The sequence below is a fragment of the Carlito syrichta genome, unplaced genomic scaffold, assembly GCF_000164805.1.
Source record: "Carlito syrichta isolate Samal-C Ts95f unplaced genomic scaffold, Tarsius_syrichta-2.0.1 Scaffold309624, whole genome shotgun sequence".
NCBI lineage: Eukaryota > Metazoa > Chordata > Mammalia > Primates > Tarsiidae > Carlito > Carlito syrichta.
The window spans coordinates 105,931-129,394 of record NW_007253720.1 but is presented as its reverse complement, the minus strand read 5'-3'; the positions used below and the strand labels follow the sequence as shown (position 1 = coordinate 129,394).

Below are 23,464 nucleotides of genomic sequence, written 5' to 3'. Positions count from 1 at the left end.
CTGACTCAAGAAAACATAGACAATCTAAATAGACCTACAGCATATGAGGAGATTGAATTAAAAGCTACCAAAAAAGAAAAGCCCAGGCCCAGATATCTTCACTGCTGAATTCTACCCAACATTTAAATAATAATACTAATTCTTTATAAATTCTTCCAAGTAATAAGAGGAGAGGACAATTTGCAACTCACTTTATGAAGCCAGTATTACCGTGATAGCAAAATCAGACAGTGCCATCATAAGAAAAAACTATATAGAGCAACATCTTTTTATGACTATGGATGCAAAAATCTTTAATGAAAAGCTATAAAGTAAAATCCAGCAACATATAAAAAGAATTATTCACTATGACCAAGTGGGATTTATCCCAGGAATACAAAGATAGTTTAACATCTGATAATCTGTTAATGAAATTCATCATATCAACAGAATAAAAAAAATCAAACAATCATCTCAGTAGACACAAAAAACATTAGACAAAATCCAACATCCTTTCATAATAAAAACAATATATTTGGAGTAATAGAGAACTTCTTTACCCTCATAAAGGGCATCTAAAAAAAACCTGCAGCTTACATCATACTCAGTGGTAAAAGACAATGTTTTCCTTAAGACTGGTAGAAAGACAAGGATGTCTATTCTCACCACTACTCTTCAACAGTGTACTAGAGGTGCTAGCCAGGACAATTAGTCAAGAAAAATTATTAAAAGACATTAAAGCCGGGCTCGGTGGCTTAGCCTGTAATCCCACGCCTTTGGGAGGCTGAGGTGAGTGGATTGCCTGAGCCCACAGGTTCGAGACCCGCCTGGGCAGCGAGACCTCATCTCTACAATAAATTAAAAAATCAGCCAGGCGTGGTAGCACATACCTGTAATTCCAGCTACTCAGAAGGCTGAGGCGGAAGAATCGCCGCAGCCCAGCAGGTCGAGGCTGCGGTGGCCGGGAGCGGCTACTGCACTCCAGTCTGGGCGACAGAGTGAGACTCCAACTCAAAAAAATAAAATAAAATAAATAAAATAAAAGACATTAAGATTGTTAAGAAAGAGTAAAACTATCTCTGCGCACAGATGATATGATCTTATATAGAGAAAATCCTAAAGAATTTACTAAATATCTGACTGGGCGCGGTGGCTCATGCCTGTAATCCCAACACTTTGAGACTGAGGAGAGAAGATTGCCTGAGCCCAGGAGTTCGAGACCAGCAAAACCAGCCTAGGTAACTTGGGGAGAACTCATCTCTACAATAAATCAACAAATTAGCTGGGCGTAGTGGTGCACGCCTGTAGTTCCAGCTACTTGGAAGACTGAGTCCAGCAGGTTGAGGATGCAGTAGCCTTGAGCGTACCACTGCCTGCCAGGCTGGGTGACAGAGTGAGATCCTTACTCAAAGAAAAAAAAGTTGGGGGCAACCCCTTTGGGTCCCCTCCCACTGTGGGAGCTTTTCTGTCCTCTCAATAAATTCTGCTTTCTCACCAAAAAAGAAAAGAGAGAGAGAGAGAGAGGAAAACTATCTCTGTACACAGATAGTATACTCTTGTATAGAGAAGATCCTAAAGAATCTACTAAAAACCTGGCTGCGTGTGGTGGCTCACACCTGTAATCCCAGCACTTTGGGAGGCAGAGGTGAGAGGATTTCCTGAGTCCAGGGGTTCGAGACCAGCCTAGGCAATGTGGCGAGACCTCATCTATACAATAAATCAAAAAATTAGCCAGGCGTGGTGGTGTGTGCCTGTGGTTCTAGCTACTTGGCAGGCTGAAGCGGGATCACCTGACCCAGCAGGTTGAGGCCTGGGTGGCCATGAGTATGCCACTGCACACTAGCCTGGGTGACAGAGTGAGACACTCACACACACACAAAAATCTACTAAAAAGCTATTAGAGATAGTTAACAAGTTCAGCAAGGTTGCAGCATACAAGATGAATATAAAAAGATCAATTGTTTTCTTATACATTTGTAGTAAACAACCCAAATAAAATTAAGAAAACAATTCCATTCACAATAACATTAAAAAGACTAAACTACTTAGGAATAAATTTAACAAAAAAAGTACAAATTAAGTCTGTACTCTGAAAACTACAAAGTACTTTTGAAAGAAATTAATGATTGAAATAAACGTGAAAAAACATCCCATGTTCATGGACCAGAAGATTTAACATTGTTAAGGTAGAATACTGTCCAAACCAGTCTACAGATTTAGTGCAATCTCTCATAATCTTGGCTGACTTCTTTGTAGAATTGACATTCTAAAATTCATATGGAATTGCAATGCATCCAGAATAGGCAAAGAATCCTGAGAAAGATCAAAGTAGTAGTAGGACTCATACTTCCCCATGCCAAAACTTACAAAGCAATTGTAATCAGGATAATATGGTACTGGCACAAGTATAGACACATAGATCAATGGAGTGGAATTGAGAGTCTAGATATAAGTCCTCTATGGTTAACTGATTTTCAACAAGGGTGCTAAGACCATTCAGTCAGGAAAGTATATAGTCTTTTCAACAAATGTGTTCCCTAGGGATGGACAACTGAGTAGCAATATGTAAAAGAATGAAGTTGTTGCTTTTCCTTATACCATATATAAAATTTAAGATGGATCAAAGACCCAAATGTAAGAGCTAAAACTATAAGACTGATAAAGAAATACAGGGTTAAATCTTCATGACCTTGGATTTGGGAAAGGATTTTTAGTTGTGACATGAAAAGCACAAGCAACAAAATATATTGGACTTGGTTTAAAATTTTTGTTCTCCAAAGAACACCATGAAGAAAGTGAAAAGACAACCTTCAGAATTAGAATATTTGGTAATCGTAAATCTGTCTGTGTTCATGAGGAATATTAGACTTGAGTTTTATTTTGTGTGTGTATACGTGTACTATATTTGTCTGGTTTGATACCAGGGTAATACTAGCCTCATAAGAGGAAGTGGGAAGTGTTTCTTAGTCTTCTATTTTCTGGGATAGATTGTGTGAAATTGGTGTTAATTTATATGTTGGGTCCCATTTTCCGGGCAACCTGGGCCAGAAGATTTCCTTTCCAGGGGCTTTTAAATTCAGTTTTTAAATAATTTCAGGAGTACTCAAGTTTCACACTGGTTGAATTTTGGTAGTTGGTGGTATTTGAAGAGCACCACAATTTGTCCATTTCTCATTAATAGTGCAGTTTATGAATGCAAAGTTGTTTGTGGTACTCCTCTAGTCTTTTAATGGCTGCAGGACCTGTAGTGATATTCCCTGTTTCATTCCTGTTATGGGTATGTATGTCTTCTTTCTTTTAATCTTTGTCAGTCTTTCTTAGAGGTTCATCTATTTTATTTATATACTTACTTACTGGTGTTGGGAAACTAGTTCTTTGTGTCATTGACTTTTCTCTGTTGTTGTTTTGTTATTGATTCCTACTCTTTGTTTCTTTCCTTCTGCTTGTTTTGGGTGTAGTTTGCTCTTTTTCTAGTTTACTGAAATAGGAAATTAGATTACTGACTTGAGATCTTTCATTCTAATGTAAACTTAATACTGAAAACTTCCTCTCAGCATTGCTTTAGCTATGTACCATATATTTTTATATGTAGTACTTTCATTTTCATTCAGCTTTAAAATTTCTTGAAACTTCCTCTGACCCACAAATAATTTAGAGAAGAGGTTCCTTGGTTTTTAGCGTTTGGACATTTTTCTGTTACTTTTCCATTATTGATTTATAGTTTGACTCCATTGTGATTGAGAACATACTTTGGGATTTCAATCCTGTAAATTTGTTTAGGTTTATTTTATGGTCTATGGTATGGTCTTTCTTGGTATGTGTTCAGTGGACACAGGAATAATGTTTATTCTGCTGTTAGATAAAGTGTTCTATACATGTCAGTTAGACTCTGTAGAATGATTGTGTTACTTCTATATCTTTGCTGATTTTCTCTGTTCTACCCATTGCTGAGAGTGTGATATTAATGTCTCCCAGTATAATTGTGACTTGACTATGTTTATTTTTCATTTAATCTCTATCAGTTTTTTGTTTGTTATAGGCCTAGTATTGTCTCATACGCATTTACAGTTATGTCTATCTGGTGGATCAATTCTTTAATCATTGTGTAATGGTCCTCGTTGTCTCTATTTTCTTTGCTCTGAAGTCTACTTATCTGATATTAATATAGCTATTCTGCTTTTTAAAAAATTGCTTGTATAGTAAATCTTTTTTTCAGGCTTTTGCTTTCAACTTGACCTATGTTTTTATTTATTTATTTATTTTTTGAGTTGGAGTCTCACTCTGTCACCCAGACTGAAGTGCAGTGGCTGCTCCCGGCCACCTCAGCCTCGACCTGCTGGCTGGGCTCCGGCAATCCTTCCGCCTCAGCCTTCCAAGTAGCTGGTACTACAGGCGCGCACTACCACACCCGGCTCATTTTGATTTTATTGTAGAGATGAGGTCTCGCCAAGTTGCCCAGGCGGGTCACGAACCCACAGGCTCAGGTGATATTTGTATTTTTGAGTTGGATTTTTTTTTTTTTTGAGTTGGAGTCTCACTTTGTCACCCAGGCTGATTGAAGTGCAGTGGCACACTCATGGCCACCACAGCCTTGACCTGCTGGACTCAGGTGATTCTTCAACCTCAGCCTTCCAAGTAGCTGGAACTACAGGTGTGCGCCTGGCTAATTTTTTTTCATTTATTGTAGAGATACAGTCTCTCCAAATTGCCCAGGCTAGTCTCAAACCCCTGTACTCAGGCAGTTCTTTCACCTCCATCTCCTAAAGTGCTGGGATTACAGGCGTGAGTCACTACGCACAGCTGAGTTGGATCTGTTTTGTTTTGTTTGTTAATTGCTCTATTGGTCTTTGTTAATTGAAATATTTAGATTCATCTTCCCCCCTCCTGTTTTTTTTTTTTTTTTTTAGTTGAAGTCTTACTCTGTTGACCAAACATGTTCATGGCTACTGTATCCTCAACCTGCTAGGCTCTGGCAATCCTTCCACATCAGTCTTCCAAATAGCTGAAACTACAGGTGTGCACCACCATGCCCAGCTAATTTTTTCTTTTTTTCATTGTAGAGGTGAGATCTCACCAGGTTGTCCAGAATGGTCTCAAACTTACTTGCTTTTCATAGCACGATGATCACCTCCATACTGTTTACCTATCAATTAGTTTAGTCTATTTCTCTTTATAAGAATGTAAGCTCCATGAAGGCAGGACTTTGTCTATTCATTTGCTTTATTTCAATTGCCCAAAACAGAGCCTGCCATATATAGGTACTCAGTAGGTATTTATTTAAATAATTAATCTCTATGTATTTGTCATTTTCCTTCCTCAATTTGGTATTACTGGCCAAAGTGATGAAGGTTCTTTGTACCTTTTGTCATACAACTTTTTTGTTTATTTCTTACTTATTTGTACTAGGTAATACTTTTCACATGACTTAAAATACAAATGTTATAAAAGGGGTTCTGTTCAAAAGTATTCCTCTCACTCTCATGCTCAAGTTCTCCAGTCCCCTGCTCAAGCAGAGTCAGCATTGTCAGTTTCTTGACTCTCCTTTCAGTGATATTCCTGTTATGGCTTTCTAAAAAGTTGTTGATACCAAGTTATACTGTAGCACAAAGTATTTTGCAGTTATACCTGTCCAGAACAGTTCATATGGGGTGAGAAAGCAGCCACACTTTATAAAGTAACAGAGGCCTTAAAGAGATCAAGGTGACACATGACACATATGAAATGTGACACATCAGGACACACATGAAATGTCACAGAACCTTGAATGAGGTACAAATAATAGCATGAAAATTAGTTTATCAAAGCAGAGAAAGAGTATATTTTATCACAAATCTTCATGGAAAAGGAAGAATACACTGGCTTTGGATAGTCTGGAAAGAGTGAAAAAAGGAAAATTGTATATTATACCGTTTGTGTTTACCAAGGTGATAGTTAAGCAATAAGATCCTACAAGAATATATTTTTATGCTATGGGATTTGCAAAGCCCTTGTTTTATAGAGGAGACACTGTATGTATAACAAAGTCAGTGAGAAGAAGTGCTATAAAGAGGGTTTCAGGTTCAGTGGGGGTTTAGAAAGAAATCATAGGCGGTTGAGGAAACAAAATTTTTACAGGGAAAGTCATGTTCAAGATGGAGCTTGAAAGATAAATAGAATTTTATTTTATTTTATTTTTAGAGATGAAGTCTTGCCAAGTTGCCCAGGCTGGTCTCTAACCCACGGGCTCCCAAAGTGCTGGGATTATAGGCGTGAGCCACTGCGCCCGACCACAAATAGAATTTTTAGTAGGCACAAAAAGATAACATGGTGGAAGACTCTAGTACAAGGATTGGCAAACTACTGCTGTTAGACTGACCACCTGCTTTTTTTTTAATTAAATGTTATTAGAGCACAGCCATGACCATTTGTTTCTATATTGTCTGTGATCACTTCCATGTTGCAGTGGCAGAGTTGAAAAATTGAGATGGATCTTACGGCCTGTAAAGCCTAAAATATTTACTATCTAGTCCTTTACAGAAAGTTTGCTGATCCTTGCAAATAGATATGACAGAGGTAGGAAAACATTATTGTTAACTATTGAAGAAATGCAAATGAGATATTTATTACAGCTGAAGGAAGTTTGGTATTAGAAGGGTAGAGGCTAGGTGCAGTGTCCCATGCCTATAATCCCAGTACTTTGGGAGGCCAAGGCAGGAGGATTGGTTTGGTCCAGGAGTTCAAGATCAGCCTAGGCAACATAACAAGACCTCATCTCTACAAAAAAAAACCCCAAAATTAGCTGGACATGGTGGCACATGCCTGTAGTTCCAGCTACTCAGGAGGTGAGGTGAAAGGATCACCTTGAGCCCAGGATGTCAAGGCTGCAGTGAGCCATGATTGTGCCACTGCACTCTAGCCTGGGCAACAGAGTGAGACCCCCAACTCAAAAAAAAAAAAAAAAGCAAAGAAAGGTGGTTGGTTAAAGGAGAGGTTAGCCTTGAAAGAACACAACAGGGAGACCATTATATATATTAGAGAGGAAGTAAGGAGCCCTTTCAGGCTGGACAATAGTAGCTCAGTAAGGTACAGAGGTAGCTTATTCTTAACCATACTTTTCTAATCTTTCCCTTGCTAGCCAAGAAGGATCAGGAAGGTGGAGAAGAAAAGAAATCTGTGCAAAAGAAAAAAGTAAAAGAGTTAAAGGTGTTGGATTCAAAGACGGCCCAGAATCTCTGTGAGTAACTCTGTGACCCCAACTATTTGAAATGTTAAAGAGTTCTTTTAAGAACTTAATTCTCTTGTATCTAGGATCCCTTGATATGAAATTTTCATTTGTTGAGTTTCTGCTACATGTCAAGCATTGTATAGTGAATTTCCAGTATCTCATTTAATTTCTTCATGAACACTGCAGGATTAATAAGTATCCAGTTTTGTGTCAAGGAAACAAGCTAAGACTTTTAGGAAATTGCCTATTCATAAAGCTTATGAGAGACAGGTCTGGGATTTGAACTTCGGACTTTTTTTTTTTTTTTTGGTAGATACATAGGGTCTACCTATGTTGACCAGGCTGGTTTCAAACTCCTGGCCTCAAGCAATCCTCCCACATCAATCTCCCAAAGTGCCTGGATTACAGGGATGATCCACCATGCCCAGCTGAGCCTTAAACTTTCTTATTTCAAAGTATTTACTATTTTTGTTGCATCCTCAGAAAATCTACTACAGAGGTTTTAGCCACTGTACATTTTCTTCTTTCTCACTTTCTGATAAGTACTACCGTATAGTCACTGACTTGGCATCAATTAAATCTAAAATTACTTTGTGATTTAAATAAATGAGGTAAATCTTATACTTCTCAGAGTAGCATCAGTAACTCCAGAGATTCTGGTTCTTCTGATCAGAACTTGGTACGTATATTCATAATTCTGATTGGTGACAGAATTTCAAATCAGAAATTCCTCTGCAAAGTTGATACAGGTAGTGATCAGGATAAATGTTATTTTTTTGTTGCTCATTTCAACTGTTGATCTATGAACTTTATGCTAAGTGATGCAGATTTGAATATTTGTTTGACAGATATTTCAGGGTCTACCTATGTGAGAGGCTCTATTAGGCACATATTACACATGTGTTCCAGAGTAAAGAGATATAGTCCATAAAACCCACTCACAGTATTACGATGTGATTATTTTCACCATTTTCTAAATGAGAAAACTAAAGTTTAAATGTTGTTATTTGGCCAGGTCACACAACTAAAAAGTATACATACTCATAAATAAGGTCAGTGATATAGTGAGAGCAGTAAACCTTTGCGTTATTCTTTTTTAAAATTTTTAAAATTTATATTAGAGACAGGATCTTGCTTTGTTGACCAGGCTGCTCTTAAATTCCTGGTCTCAAGCAGTCTTCCCATCTCAGCCTCCCTTAGTACTAGGATTGCAGGCATGAGCCACTACATCTGGCACAGTATTCTTGTAACACTCGTATATAATCTTAAATTATCATCAACAAGTATTACTAAGTAGTGTCTGTGGTGAAGTCCTTTTATGAAGACTGAAGTCGTGTGAGTCAGTTTGTCTTCCCAAGAGTAATTCTAGGACCACAAAACATGAGTAATTGTTATCTTAGAAAATGATACAAATAAATGTGGTACATTATTATTTCTCGTGGAGTGATATTGATATGGAGAACAATACAAGAAGACAATAGAGATTAGTTTAGGGAAGGATGGTCTAGGAGATAGAATTTTAGTATTCAGCAATGATACATGACTTGTAATTGCTAAGGATATAAAGCTGAGTAAGACATAGTTCCTGTTCCCATGAACCATGTGTTTGGTGGAGATAGAAACACAAATAAAAATAATAATAATAATAGCAGCACAGGCTGATAGGTACTATGAAGGAGGTATGGTGGGATGGTTGGGAAAATTTGGAAGAGCTGCCAAAAGGGGTGAGAGAGAGAAGAATAGGAACACACAGAAAGGGATTGCTAAGCAGCACTTGAGGCCCTAACTTTCATTAGTACCACGACAAATTCATAGACTTCAGTCTGCATCGGCCCAGGTATAAGAGTAGAGAATGTGATGACGGATGAACCAGGGCCTGGAAGGAGGAGGAAGCTGGGGGAGGGCAGAGGGAATAGGAATAGGAGCAGTGGTGAGAGGGCAAATGAAGTGTTTGACTACAGGGTCCAGGTCAAATAGAGAAGGCAGAGTGGAACTGATACATCCAGAGGAAACAGAGTGGTCAGGAGACGAGAGAGCAGTCCTGATAAGTTTGAAGAGTCACATTAGAGATTAGAAAATGCAGGAGCTGAAAGGATAGGTTGTGTGTTTGTTAGAGAACAGGATGTGAGAGTTTAAGGTCAAGGCTTTGAGAATCAAGACCTGGGAGTGGGGACCTTAAATAGAGTGGGGTGAAAGTCTTTGATATATACAGACAGAGAAGATCAAAGGCTTCCTATGTGAACAAAGGCAAAGAATCTCAGTACTTGTGGGATGTGATACATGGAACAGTGTGAAAGAAAAAGTTGGGAGGTGGGAACCTTTTATTGCTGGCCCCAGGAACTTGGATTTTAACTATATAGGCAGTAAGGTGTCTGAAAATGACTTTAAATAAAAGAGTTCTCTTAGAAAGAGTTTCTAGCATGGATTTATAGGATGAATTGGAATGGGGAAGAGACTGAGCAGAACATGACTTTGTATCTTATTTTTCTGGCAGCAATCTTCTTGGGTTCCTTCCGCATGCCCTATCAGGAGATTAAGAATGTCATCCTGGAGGTGAATGAGGCTGTTCTGACTGAGTCTATGATCCAGGTAAGGAGCAAGCTTATTCTGCTGGAGCTGGCCTTCTGCAGAGCTGTGCACTAGCCTCATCTCTGCTTAGATGAAAAAGATCCTCCTCTAGTATTATGGACTTATCAGTGGTAGCTTTACAGAAGCTGCCGTTTTTCTAGTGCTGAGGTTATTCTGAGGTGTTGGCAGAAAGATGAAAGAATGTCTTTTTCAAAAATCATGCCATCTTATTACCTGTCTTTCTCCCTCCCCACCCCACCCTGTTTCCTTCTTAGTGGTCCTTGGGCAGAGTGTGGGATGGACAAGAGAGTAAAAGTCATTTAGATTCAAGTTGTCAGCAAATCCCCCTCAAACTGAGACGTCTTTTCTCTCTTTCAGAACCTCATTAAGCAGATGCCAGAGCCAGAGCAGTTAAAAATGCTTTCTGAACTGAAGGATGAATATGATGATCTGGCTGAGTCAGAGCAGTTTGGCGTGGTGGTGAGTGGGGCCTGTGGCAATAGACTCTTCTCTGCCTCCCTTGTTCCCCTCCCCTCTGAGGAGCAGCCCTGGCCCTTGCTCCTTGTCTCTTGTCCATTTGAACTGTCTTAATCTCTCTTCTCCCTACTCTGGAGCTCTGATCCTCTCACAGGAGGCTCTATCTTTTATCTTTTTCCCGCTTCTCTCTCTCTCCTCCATTGGCTGTAATGGAGCTGCTTGTCTTCTCCACTAGATGGGCACCGTGCCCCGATTGCGGCCTCGCCTCAATGCCATCCTCTTCAAGCTACAATTCAGTGAACAGGTGGAGAATATCAAACCAGAGATTGTGTCTGTTACTGCTGCATGTGAGGAATTACACAAGAGTGAGAGCTTTTCCAGCCTCTTAGAGATTACCTTGCTTGTTGGAAACTATATGAATGCTGGCTCCAGGAATGCTGGTGCTTTTGGCTTCAATATCAGCTTTCTCTGTAAGGTGAGCCAAGGGGTTAGAGCAGAACAGCAGAAGGGAAGGCAGCCGCCTCTGAACCCCATGTGGCCTGAGGCCACCTTGGACGTGTCAGGACTAACAATTTCTCTTCTTACTGTAAGCTTCGAGACACCAAGTCCACAGATCAGAAGATGACGTTGTTGCACTTCTTGGCTGAGTTGTGTGAGAATGACTATCCTGATGTCCTCAAGTTTCCAGATGAGCTTGCCCATGTGGAGAAGGCCAGCCGAGGTAGGCATGTTGGGGTGAAGCTAGAAGGTGGTTCTGAACCCATAAGTCTCTGCATTGGGGAAGGAAATAAGACACAGTCTAGGTTTTAGATCATTTTCAGTTCAGATTACTTCAAGTGGGAGTAGGGTAGTGTTTACACAAGGTGTTTAAGCCACAAGGATAGAGAGTGAGCATGAAGAGAGTTCTTGTGTAGAAAGAGGAAGCACTCTCTCCTTCCTAGGGTAGAACCAAACACCGAAAACAACTGGAAGAAAGGCACGTGTTTTTAGTCTGTGTCAACAGTTTTTTTCATTCAGAAAGCATAGACTTGATTACCAAAAATCAGGCCTAACTATTCTGCAACTAGACAAAGAAAAAGCAGCATTCAGTAGAAATAGGAGCAGATTTCTGCCTTGCCTCTATGTTTCTATGTATATCTCCTTCCTCCCAAGCCCCGTTCTCTAAAATAAATGAGACTAATATCTCAAGGGGCTTCATAGATTCAAGTTAAATTAAATGAAGTGTTTTTTTTTCTTTTTCTTTTTTTTTTTTGAGTCAGAGTCTCACTCTATTGCCCAGGCTGGAGTGCAGTGGCATGTTCACCGCTACCTTGGTGTTGACCTGCTGGCCTCAGGCAATCCTTCTGCCTCAGCCTTCTAAGTAGCTGGAGCTATAGTCGTGCGCTACCATGCCCGGCTAATTTTTTTTTTTTGATATATTGTAGAGACGAGGTCTCACCAGGTTGCCCAGGCTGGTCTTCGAACCCCTAGGCTCAGGCACTCCTCTCACCTTGGCCTCCCAAAGTGCTGGGATTACAGGCTTGAGCCACCACGCCCAGCCTTTTTTCTGTTCTTATTACTGTACACCTTGTGGAGGCTGGAGGTTCAGTTGTCTAACTGGAAAGATGAAAACTTAAATGTATGACACAAAATACACAAAAGAATTAAAATTATTAAGTACCAGAATATGTGTATAGACTGAAGCTGGGGGTCTTCAGGCTGGAATTACTAGTAAGCGCTAGCTGTCTGTTTTGTGTTTCTTTTAGTGTCTGCTGAAAACTTGCAAAAGAACCTAGATCAGATGAAGAAACAGATTTCTGATATGGAACGTGATGTTCAGAATTTCCCAGCTGCCACAGATGAAAAAGACAAGTTTGTTGAAAAAATGACTATATCCTCTCTTGAAAGAAGGTACTTGCTCCCTAGGACAGGAAAGGATACTGACCAAGGGAGGTGGGGACAACAGAATAGATATGGCAACGTACAATTCTTCCCTCTTAGAAACTTTTTTTTTCATAAATGCATAGTTCTTGAAAGCATTCTCATTTTTGTAATAGTGGAAGCAAACCATGCAGATCAACTAGAAGTCCCCTTGGCTCCCCTTCCTGTGCTCATCTCCACTACACACATGCACATGTGTCCTCCCCTCTTCTTTCCCTTCCCAAAGGTAACTGCTGCCGTTGAACTTTATTTTGATTTGCACCTCATGAATTTATTTTAGAGAATGGGGCTTGGGAGGAGGAACTACACTGTATGGCTTTTTTGCACAAAATACATCTTAGCCATGTTTCCATAGTAGTCTATGCAGAACAGCCTCTTTTTAAATTGCCATCTTCTATTTTATAGGTGTGTCATAGTTTATGGTTTACTCTTCCTCTCTTTAGGATATCTAGATTGATTTTGTTTTTGCTGTTGTAAACCGTGCTGTGTTAAACATCCCTGTGCATTCCAGTACACATCTTTGAGTAGTTGTCTGAGCTAGAGAGGTGGGTCTGCTTCTTGGTCGTGGTCCTTCACTCCTTGGCTGCACAGCTTTGTGAAAGATGCACAGGAGCAATACAACAAGCTGCAAATGATGCACTCCAACATGGAGACCCTCTACAAGGAACTCGGCGAGTACTTCCTCTTTGACCCCAAGAAGTTATCTGTGGAAGAATTCTTCATGGATCTGCACAACTTCAGGAATATGTTTTTGGTGAGCAGGGGATACCTGCTGACCGAATCCTATGTGGGCATTTCTCACTTTCCACTGGGTTTTGTTGGCTGGTGGTAGATGTACACATGCCCATGTGTTCCTCTCCTTCTTGTCCCCCCAGCAAGCAGTCAAGGAGAATCAGAAGCGACGGGAGACAGAGGAAAAGATGCGGCGAGCAAAACTAGCCAAGGAGAAGGCAGAGAAGGAGCGGCTCGAGAAGCAGCAGAAGAGAGAGCAGCTCATAGACATGAATGCAGGTAAAAAGTGGAAAAGGGCTGAAGAATTAAATATTTGGAAGGCTTCTCTGCCTAGAACCTACAGGCCAGAGGGAATAGCTCATGTCTGTGCTCACCTCCTGGCAAATGATTTTTGGCAGCCTCTACCTTCCCAGATCCCGATGCTGGACTTTAACCCCAGTCCGGTTTTCCATGCTAAAATCCTTTTTCTCTCCTTTGCTGATTCTTGCACGATGTCTCATCTCCCTAGTGATTTTAGTGTTGCTGCAACACATACTCTTTTCCTTCTGCACATGTAAAGGTTCCTCTGGCTTGTTTTCATTCCCTCCACTAAATGTTTTGGGTTTTTTTCCCCTAAAATGTTTTCCTGACCCTCTTTCCATCTTTTAATGGTGGCTTGTCTTCCCTTTCTGCTTACTTCGCTAAGTCCTGTGTCCCTAGTACCTTTGCACAGTTGTATACACAATTATATCGTAAATGGATTGAACTTCTGGAAGTGGGGTGAGGAGCTGGCTGCCCTCCTCTTTCTTTAGCAAAATCTCTGTTTCACTACCAGAAGCATGTCTTTGTTGAAACATATGGTCTCAATTACTGGCCCTCTGTTTCCTGTCTCTGCTTCTTTCCTGCTGCTGATTCCCTGCTCCTCCACCCCCACTGCTCTTACTGTGGGCAGCAGAAATACAGCACACGTTGCTCACATAGCACGGAGTTGATGCCCACCTTCTCTGAAGCTGAGGGGCCTCCAGCCTTCTGCAGGTGAAGGGGTGTTTGGTCACAGGACTACTCTAAAATCTCTCGCTCCCAGGAACTTTTTTTTTCTAGAAAGCAATTTCCTTTACCTTACCTCAATTAAGTCCCAACTTTGTTCCAGAAATACTAGTAAAAGCCCACATCAAGTGTCCTCTACCTTCTGGGTCTCCAGGGTTTGTCCCCAGGTACTAGCTAGGATTTAGTGGGGGAAGGTCAAGTCCCGCTGACATGTGGGATGAGGGCTATACTCGGTCAACAGGTGGCGTAGTGGACCTTGCCCTGTTTCCAATACCCAGGTCAAGCAAATGAGGTTGGAATGTAGGTCAGTTGCACTGGTTATGTTCAGCCGGCAGGTGGCGCTGGGAGCAGCGAGCCCCAGCCTTGGAGCTGGCAGCCTATTGGCTTTTTGGGATTTCACAGTTTCAGATTTCACTCTCCTAAGTTGTTGCCATGGAAACCGAGCCAGGCCTGAGCAAAGATTCTGTTTAACTCTTTATACTCCAGCCAGGCTGTTCTTAGATTCAGAGCCAGCTTCAGGAAGACACAACCACTGGAGGCAGTACTTACACGAAATGTACTATTGATCAGTGGTTTCCTTTCCTCAGCCCTGGTCTGAAAGCCGAACCAGGCTTCCTTGAGAGGTTTCTGTAAAACACATTAGGATAAAGAGGGGGTAATCTAGTTGCATATTACAATATCACAATCGCAGTCTCTGTACTTATCCTGGTCTTAGAGTTGGAAGGTTCTATAATTCTGTGTGCTAGTCCAGATAGGGATGGGAAGGATGGCACTGCAGGAAAATATCCAAGCCAAGTTTGCATTGGATAGTGGGCAATGAAATATTTTTGTTTTGACCTTTTGTAAACAGATACAAGTAAACATGGACCTGTGAGACGAAAGGTTGAGCCTTCTTTGCCTGTTCTCAGCTGCCAGCCGCTGTGGGAGAGGGGAAGCCAAGTAGCAACCATGCATTTTGTATGGAGCTTGACACTTGTCAGCTGCTCTGGCTGAAGAATTTACATCTCTATCTTGTTTTTCATGACAGAGGGTGATGAGACAGGTGTGATGGACAGTCTTCTAGAAGCTCTGCAGTCAGGGGCAGCGTTTCGACGGAAGAGAGGGCCCCGTCAAGGTAAGTATGCTCTGGGAGCTCAGCCTGGGTGTGGCTAAAGAGCAGAATAATAATGCTCCAAGGGTTTAGAAACTTCTCCACTATAGTCCCTGCATCTAGAGTGGTTTATCTAGTCCGCTTGCTCCCATGATTGGAAAACTAGGGTTTCAGGGACGGACCACAAATCAGTTACATTTGATCATTCTTGCATCTTTCCCTATTCTTGAAGCAGCAATTTGGAACACAGAACTATGCTTCAGGCCATAGGGACTTGAGTGGGCATTTGTGTGTAGCAACAAAAATTGATCTAAATATAAAACTGTATATTAGATATAGACTGAAATACAAAGACAAAAATAAGTCAGAGTCCTTTTTATCAACTTCACAAGCAGAAGACATATAGAGAAAGAACTAATAGAAAGTACACAATTCTCTAGGCTGGGCACAGTGGCTCACACCTGTAATCCTAGCACTTTGGGAGGCTGAGGTGAGAGGATTGCCTGAGATCAGGAGTTCGAGAGCAGCCTGAGCAACATGGCCAGACCTCATCTCTACAATAAATTTAAAAATTAGCTGGGCATGGTGGTGTATGCCTGTGGTTCCAGTTACTTGGAAGGCTGAGGCGAGAGGATCACCTGAGCCCAGCAGGCTGATGCTGCAGTGGCCATGAGAAGCGTGCCACTGCACTCCAGCCTGGGTGACAGAGTGAGACTCCGACTCAAAAAAGAAAGTATAAAATTCCCTAGAAAGGTTAGGCATTATTATCCCCAGGTGTTAAAGTATAGAAGAAGATCTCAATCGAACGGTTGTGCTGTGTCTAAAAACTCCCTTTTTCTTGAATGCAATAAGCCTCCAATGTCCTTGCCTTCCCCCATTCCCTCCCTCGCAACCTTCTTTTCCCACCTTCAGCAGATTTAAGTGGATTGCAGTGAGCCAGAGCCTCTAAAAAGAATTATGGAGATAGGAGGACAAATGATCCATGCAATATATGGGGAAGGATTAATGGAAGTTTCCCTTGAGGGGAGCATACAGTGACTAAGAGAATATTCCAAAAGAAGATATAGCCAAGGCTGCCCTTCATGTAGAGTTGGTATGCACTATTGTGTATAGTGAAGGCACTTTGGGGTTAGGAGTGATTGCTTCTTTCTTAGGTCGAAGAATAAGAATCACGGAAAAAAACATCATTAAGGGTTTCTACTTCAGAGGTAGTTAAAGCTGTGTTTCCTATTTCCTAGCTGGTGTACTCTGTAGACCTATCTGATAAAGCTTTAAGTTTATCATAAAGAGAAGAAGTTATATGGCTTGTTTTGGCCAGTACCCAGCTACTAATACAGTGGTATTTGTAGTACTGTCATAGTCTGGGATGAGGTCCTCAGGACTGAGGGTATAGAGCAGGCTAACCCACATGAACTCAGTAGCCTTGCCCAAATGTCATAGATCACTATGAGTTTCAACTGCAATGGCTGGCTATTTCTGCTGAGACTCTGAATACCCAGAGGGATATTCCCTTCTGGGGGCTCTTCTGGATGACTTTAGGACTCTCCCCAAACTGAAGAATTCCTAGTTACAGCTCATCTGTTTTCTGGCATCTTCTGTGTTTAGGCTCTTTAAAGAAGAGGAGAGGTGTTTAGGCTTCTGTGTTTAGGCTCTTTAAAGAAGAGGAGAGAACTCTCTGGGATAGTACATTTACTCCTAGAGATATAGGTGTTTGGGTAGAGAGTATCACTAGGAGTACTGTATTACTTCTGTATTTGGTCCTTATAGGTTTTTACAGTGTTGTTTCCTACCCATCATATAAGGTGATGTGGCCTTGTATTAAGCATTTCTAGTCTAACGAAAGTGCTTGCATCTCACTGCTTTCCTCGACCCCTTCAGCTAAGTGTCAGTCCATATCAGACTTTTGGTGGGGAATTCCCTTTAAAGCCTCTTCCTGTGGAGCTATACTAGAATCCCAGATGCTTCCTATACACGGGCAGCCAGACATCAGTGATTTCCCGCTGCAGGGGTGGTCCCATTCTTCACCTCTTTCCACGTGGAAAACTACTTATAGGTGGAGGAAGCAGGGATTTTGCAAGAACCTAACCTGTCAGCAGAGGACTTCACTTAGTCAAAGTATTGTCTCCCAATGCAAGAGGGAATAGGAAGAAACTTATACTAGGAGAAATTGAAGTAAAAAGTAGGTTAAATGAGAATGACATATTCTTCAAGTGGCTCCAGCCTATAACCTTATCTTTCTGGGCTCTGAGTTTACTAAACGCACCTAACACATATCTGGGAGAATTGCTAAGGGAAGATTTTGTTTTTTTTGAGTTGGAGTTTCACTCTCTCGCCCAGACTGGAGTGCAGTGGCACACTCCCGGCGCAGGCTCGACCCACTGGGCTCCAGCGATCCTTCCACCTCAGCCTTCCGAGTAGCTGGAATTACAGGCACGCGCTACCACGCCCGGCTGATTTTTTGGTTTATTGTAGAGATGAGGTCTCGCCAAGTTGCCCAGGCGGGTCTCGAACCCACGGGCTCAGGCAATCCACTCACCTCAGCCTCCCAAAGCGCAGGATTACAGGCTGAGCCACCGAGCCCGGCTAGGGAAGATATTTTTAGTTAATTCTTGTAAGCTCTTTAGACCCTGATGCCGTCGCATCATGTAAAGTGATGGGATGTGATGTGGCCTCACGTTAAATGTAAACAGAAGGATAGGCATTCAAGTGGAGTACGAGAGCATAGGGCTAGGAAGAGACTGAAAAACCCAAAGTCTGATCGTGCTCTGATGCCATGTGTTTAACCTTAGATCACTTAATGTTTCTGGGACTCAGTTTGCTCAGATATAAAGTGGGAGTTGGACTAGAATGGTCTCCAGGGTCCCTTCCACCTCTAATGTTTTTTGGTACAGTGGCAGTAGGATTAGGAGAAGAAGAGAAGAGAGATTGAACCTAGATGGCCCCATTCTCAAGATAAAAAGGCTCCAGTGGCTGTAGGTTTTCTTCCGTGGCCATTGGATGTGGCTGTTCTGCCCCTTGGTTGACTGTCTCGGACTGTTCCTCCTGGCCAATTGCGTTGAGCCAAAAAAACAGAAGCACCATGGAACATATCTGCCTCACAAGCCTCCTTATTCCCAGAGAGGCAGCTGTCCCTATTCACAGATGCTAGCCTTTTCCCTGGAGTTTAAAGGAACGTCAAAGTCTTCCGGTCTCTGGAGACCTGAGGGAGTGACCAGTATACAAAGACCCATTGAGGAGTTGGAAGAGGAGAGTCACTATCAGAGTTGGTTCATTAAAAGCAACATGTAAACTGCTGTGATCTGCAGGGTGCGGGAGAACAATGGTTTGAGTGTCAAGGGAAAGAATCCATGTGATTGTATTACAGCTACTATTTCAGGCCCATGATTGAGTCAGCTTGTGGTTTTAATGACTCAACTTTATCTCCATGTCTGAATTGTGGCCTCTTATATACAGGCCATTTGCTCACTGGGATAAAAGCCAAGGGAAGAAAGAAATTCATCTCACTCTCCATTTCCTTTCCTCTACCACTTCCTAGCTTCTCTGTAAGCTCTACATACACTAATAGAGCCTTAGAGTTGGGAAGACTCTAGACCTCTAGTGATTAGCATTTAAACTGCTCGTAGGGAAAAGGAATTAAGACCCAGATATGGTCTGCCCGGGTCTACGCAGCCGGCTAATCAAAACACCAGAACTGGAGTCCACTTGTAATCCAGGTCCACTTAGCCACAGTGGACAGGAGATGACAGTGACCTCTCAGTATGGGCCAGACATAGTCTTTCAGCTGGGCTTGGTGGCTCAGCCTGTAATCCCAGGCTTTGGGAGACCAAGGTGAGTGAATTGCCTGAGCCCGTGGGTTCGAGACCCGCCTGGGCAACTTGGCAAGACCTCGTCTCTACAATAAATCAAAAATTAGCCGGGCGTAGTAGCGCGCGCCTGTGGTTCCAGCTACTTGGAAGGCTGAGGTGGAAGGATTGCCGGAGCCCAGCAGGTCAAGTCTGCAGTGACCGGGAGTGTGCCACTGCACTCCAGTATGGGCGACAGAGTGAGACTGCAACTCAGAAAAAAAAAAGAAAAGAAATAGTCTTTCATACCTTACAGCAAGGAGAGTCCTGGGCATGGTGAAATTGCTGCAGGGAGGTTTTCTGATGACCATCTATCTAGAGAAGGTTGAGAGGAGTGTTTTCTGTACCATTTATTCGCCCCTTCCTTTTGTAAAAATAGGGCAGGAGGTATAATTAGGAGAGTTTGGACAATAATGAGTTCTTTAGGATAGTAATGATTGCCCCATCTGTCCTAGTTTCCTCTTCCCCAAGGAAGCTTATTAACAAGAGCACTTCCTCTTTAGTTCCTGGCCTGTGTTTTATAAAGGTCTTTTTCTAAATCATTAACATTTTAAAAAATTCAGCTATATTAGTTTTATAAGGTCAATTTTGCTCATGTTTTTATCCTAACCCACCCCTAACTTCTAGGAATCTGGCCTCAGAGAGCTTTGACTAATATCTCAAAATTGTTTCCTCTCCTACAGCCTGTGGGACTATTTGTTAGTGATCCTCCCTGATTGTATCAATAATCTTAACAAGTACTCAGTCAGGTAGGGGGCAGAAGGAAAGGGGCCAGTTTTTCTTCATTGTTCAAACGGCTCAGTATAATGGTGTCACAGAAGTCTGAGTGGAGCTGGGATACCTGGAGTTTGTAGGAGAAGCAGACGCATGTAGACCACCACAGTCAACACTCAAGTGGGCTCCTTTTCCTTACCTGTCAGTCCCTGAGGCAATAATATATGTTCATAATCCAGCAAATGCTTTGGTGAAATCCACACAGTCTAGATCACACACCTCTGATCTGTAACTAGATAAGCCCTATGGCTGTCAGGCAGGGTCTTCACTATTCTTTCTCCTCTTGGTAGACAACCCCCTGCTTTCCTGGGAGGTGGAGGAGGAGGAGGAGGAGGAGACCTATAAATTGGTAACCTGTGGGCATGCTGTCTGCTCCCTGCCTGATCTGTGGCTTGCCTCCCCAGAGGTGAAAACAGTGGCTGTGGATCATGGCTCTTCAGGGAGACTGATAGTCTTGGTGAAGGGTGGGACTCTTTGCTCACATTTGGCTTCTGCCTACTAAAACTTTTTGCTGGTCCAGTGGAGGCACTTGGATCACTAGTCCCCTGGACTGTTCCTCCTCCTTGCTTACATCCTGAGCTGCCCCAGTCCTACGGTCTCCATGAGGAGCACCAGGCTCTTTCATCTGGTCCTGCTTCCTGAAGGCACAGCTTTCTCCACTCCAGCTTTTCCAGATGACCAGGAAAGCTTTTTTTAAAAATTAAGATATTATTCACATATCTAAAATTGACGATTTTAAAGTGTACAATTGAAGGGTTTTTAGTATGTTCACAAAATTATGCAACCATCACCACTATCTCATTCCCTAACATCTCATCATTCTAAAAAGAAAGCCCCCATACCCATTAGCAGTCCCTTCTGATTGTACTTTCCCTAGCTCCTGGCCCATGAATATACCTTCTATCCCCGTGGATTTGCCTGTACTGGACATTTCATAGAAATGGACCCATCCCATATGTGGCCTTCTGGGTCTGGCTTCTTTTGTCCCAGGCAGCTTTGTGTATGTGCAGTCACTTGGCATTGCTTCTAGGGTGTAAGAAGAGGCAGACATCAAGAGGTGGGCATGGTCCCAAGGATCCACCTTCCTGTTCAAGATACAGGGACCCTGGGTTCCATAAATGACTAAGAGTCTTGGGAATGACACCCAGCAGTTAGAACAAAAACCCATGAATTGACTGGTTTTCTTCCAGCCTGGGATGGCAACTGGGACTTCACAATCCCTTTAGGCAGGCGGGCATCTTTCTTTGTAGGGGTCCCCTTTGGGCCATCCTTGATCCTAGCTCCCCCTTTCCGCATCCCCCACCCACACACACACCCGCACCCTACACACCTTGGAGGCTGTTGTCATTTGTATCACAGCTGTACCCTTGAAGAGGTGGCAGGGAGCTTAGGCATTTGTCATCCGCTGCTGGAGAGCACATGGGAGTGTGACATGCATGTGGTGCCACTGAGTGGTGGCTCTCCTTGCAGGAGCACCCACAGCCTACTGAAGGCCACCTTCTGCCAGGGACAACCCTCCTGGGGCTGACTGAAAAGCATTTTGGCCTTGGAGCTTCCTGGGAACTGTCAGGAAAACAAAACTTTGTACTCAGTTGCAGCCTTTGAATTCCAAAAACCCTCTTCTTATGAGTTGGGGCCTTCATCTCTCTCTAATCACACAGACAGTTCTGTCTGTCTAGATGTATTCAGTGCTTGGACTGTTTTCACATAGGAAAGCAAGGGCAAGGCTTGCTCTCTGTAGCACCACACTGTCTTATATCTCTTGCCACCTAATGATATGTCCCACACATTAGATCCCTGCCCCTCCTTCTTCAAAGTAAGGGCCTCTGTGAACTGGGCAGGGCAGCCACATGTGCATGGCTAACAGGGCTGCTGTGGAGCTTGAGAGGGATTAGAAGCTAGGCCTTCCAGGGTGAGATCTCTCGTGTGTCTTCCCTTGCAGCCAACAGGAAGGCCGGGTGTGCAGTCACATCTCTGCTAGCTTCAGAGCTGACCAAGGATGATGCCATGACTGCTGTTCCTGCCAAGGTGCCCAAGACCAGTGAGGCAGTCCCCACAATCCTTGAGGAAGCCAAGGAGTTGGTTGGCCGTGCAAGCTGAGCTAGCTCCTAAGGCCACCGCAGCTCCTCAGAGGAGCCCCAGACTGTCCTGCCCTGCAGCATGTGCCTGAAGGCTCCAGGGGGAAGTCCTCTGGTGGCCACTCCCACTCCCCTGACCCTGTCTCTCTCTCTGGCCTGCTGCTCTGAACATCACTTACAGCTTCAGCTGCCTGGAGGCCAGGAGGAAAGGGCAGTGTGGGCAGGCCTGGGCCCGGCCCAGCCAGCCCTGGCTGTTGTGTTACCAAAGCAGGGTCCGTGTCTGCTGCCTTAACCCTGTCCGCGCTCTGGTCTCAGGCCAGGCCCAGCTTGCTTCCTAGCCCTGACTTACTAGTGGGCTTTCCCCTGGGTCAGTCTTGCTGGATTCATGCTTTTCTTTTGTGGTTTCTCTGGCCCTGAGAACAGCATGGGGCTTGTGAGCCTTTGGGCCAGATCCTTCATTGCTGTCACCTCCACTCTTCCCTTCCCTCTCCTGGCTATTATTTATTACTAGTGGTGTGTGGCATTGGGGGCTGCACCTTCGGAAGTGAGGAGCAAACTCCACCTTCCTGGGAAAGGGCTCCCGAAACAAAAAGGGTCTGGACCACTTACCTATTCTGCTAACCCAGGTCAGAGCTGTGGGCAGGCAGATCTTAGCGACAGTGTGGGGCCTGCCCAGCCTACTGCCACACGGCGTGTCCTGCCTCTCGGGACCCTCTGCACCAGCCCAGACTCCTGAGCCAAGGTCTCTTCTCACGCCTTCCCCAGAGCTTTGGTGCATCTCATCTGGACCATGGGCTGTATTGTGACCATCCCAGTACCTCCCTCTCTGTCTCCAAGGAAACGGGAGGTGTGGAGCCTCCTGGCTGAGAAATTGTTTTGCAAATGGATCTATTTTTGTATGAAAAAAAATTTTTTTAAAGAAAACTCTTCCTTCTCCCTTTCTCCTCCATAATGTGAGAGGCTTTGAGGGCAGTTCCAGAGTTCCCAGGGTTTTTCCACACGACCCTCAATCCTAAACATGGCCCTTGGACCTTCTGGACCCCTGAGACCAAGGCAGACCTTCTCTCCCACAGGACCTGGGGCAGGAGGAACCTCTTCTCTGGTTGAGTGACCCAGAGCTAAGAGTAGCGAGAGCACTAGGACCACAGAGTTTTTATAACTGTAATAAATGTACCAAGCCAAATGTGCACATGCTGATGGGACTCTCTGGGAGTGGGCACAGGAAGTGCCCTCGCACACTGTACCCCGCTCTGTTCTGAACAGTGGGTAGGCCAAACTGTTGAGTGGCCCTAACCACAGGGAGCTCGGAGGACACTTCTGCCCTCCTTTGTGCCCCTTTCAACTTTCCATCCCCAGCTAGGGAGTAAGAATGGCACTGTTAGGGCTGAGCCCAGAACTCTAGCTGTTAGTGCAAGTGGAGCTTCAGAAACTTAAGGGCGGGCAGTACAGGGAGGCCTCACTGCCAGAAGGGAGGGTTGGTTGCTAGCGCCTGTGTAAGAAGGGCAGCGGCAGCTCCTTTGAGCTATTCCCAGGAAGGCCGGTGGTGCAGGGGTCTTCAGCTCGCCTGGGTCGCCTTCTTCCTGCTCGCTGACATCTGGGGCTTTGGCCTTTTCTTTTTTTAATCTACTTTTGCTAAGACGCATTTAATAAAAAAGGGGGGGGGGAACAAAATGCAAACCTATTTCCCCACCTCTTGGGCTTCTGGGTGGAACATCATCACCCTCAGTTTGTTGGTTTTGTTTCCAACTGTTAATAAAGCATTGAAAATACTGCC

At 43.5% G+C, this 23,464-nt stretch overlaps 1 protein-coding gene across 1 annotated transcript in view; it reads left to right on the top strand.

The window, feature by feature from the left end:
* The window catches only part of DIAPH1 (diaphanous related formin 1), a 78,598-nt gene extending 55,134 nt beyond the window's left edge, over positions 1-23,464 (top strand). Inside the window, exons 18-27 of the mRNA XM_021717292.1 lie at positions 7,094-7,192; positions 9,678-9,772; positions 10,130-10,231; positions 10,464-10,703; positions 10,820-10,949; positions 11,974-12,098; positions 12,738-12,902; positions 13,024-13,159; positions 14,934-15,020; positions 21,555-23,464. Of these exons, the coding sequence (XP_021572967.1) occupies positions 7,094-7,192; positions 9,678-9,772; positions 10,130-10,231; positions 10,464-10,703; positions 10,820-10,949; positions 11,974-12,098; positions 12,738-12,902; positions 13,024-13,159; positions 14,934-15,020; positions 21,555-21,712 (1,337 nt within the window). The 3' untranslated portion in view covers positions 21,713-23,464. The remainder of the gene's footprint in view (positions 1-7,093; positions 7,193-9,677; positions 9,773-10,129; positions 10,232-10,463; positions 10,704-10,819; positions 10,950-11,973; positions 12,099-12,737; positions 12,903-13,023; positions 13,160-14,933; positions 15,021-21,554) is intronic.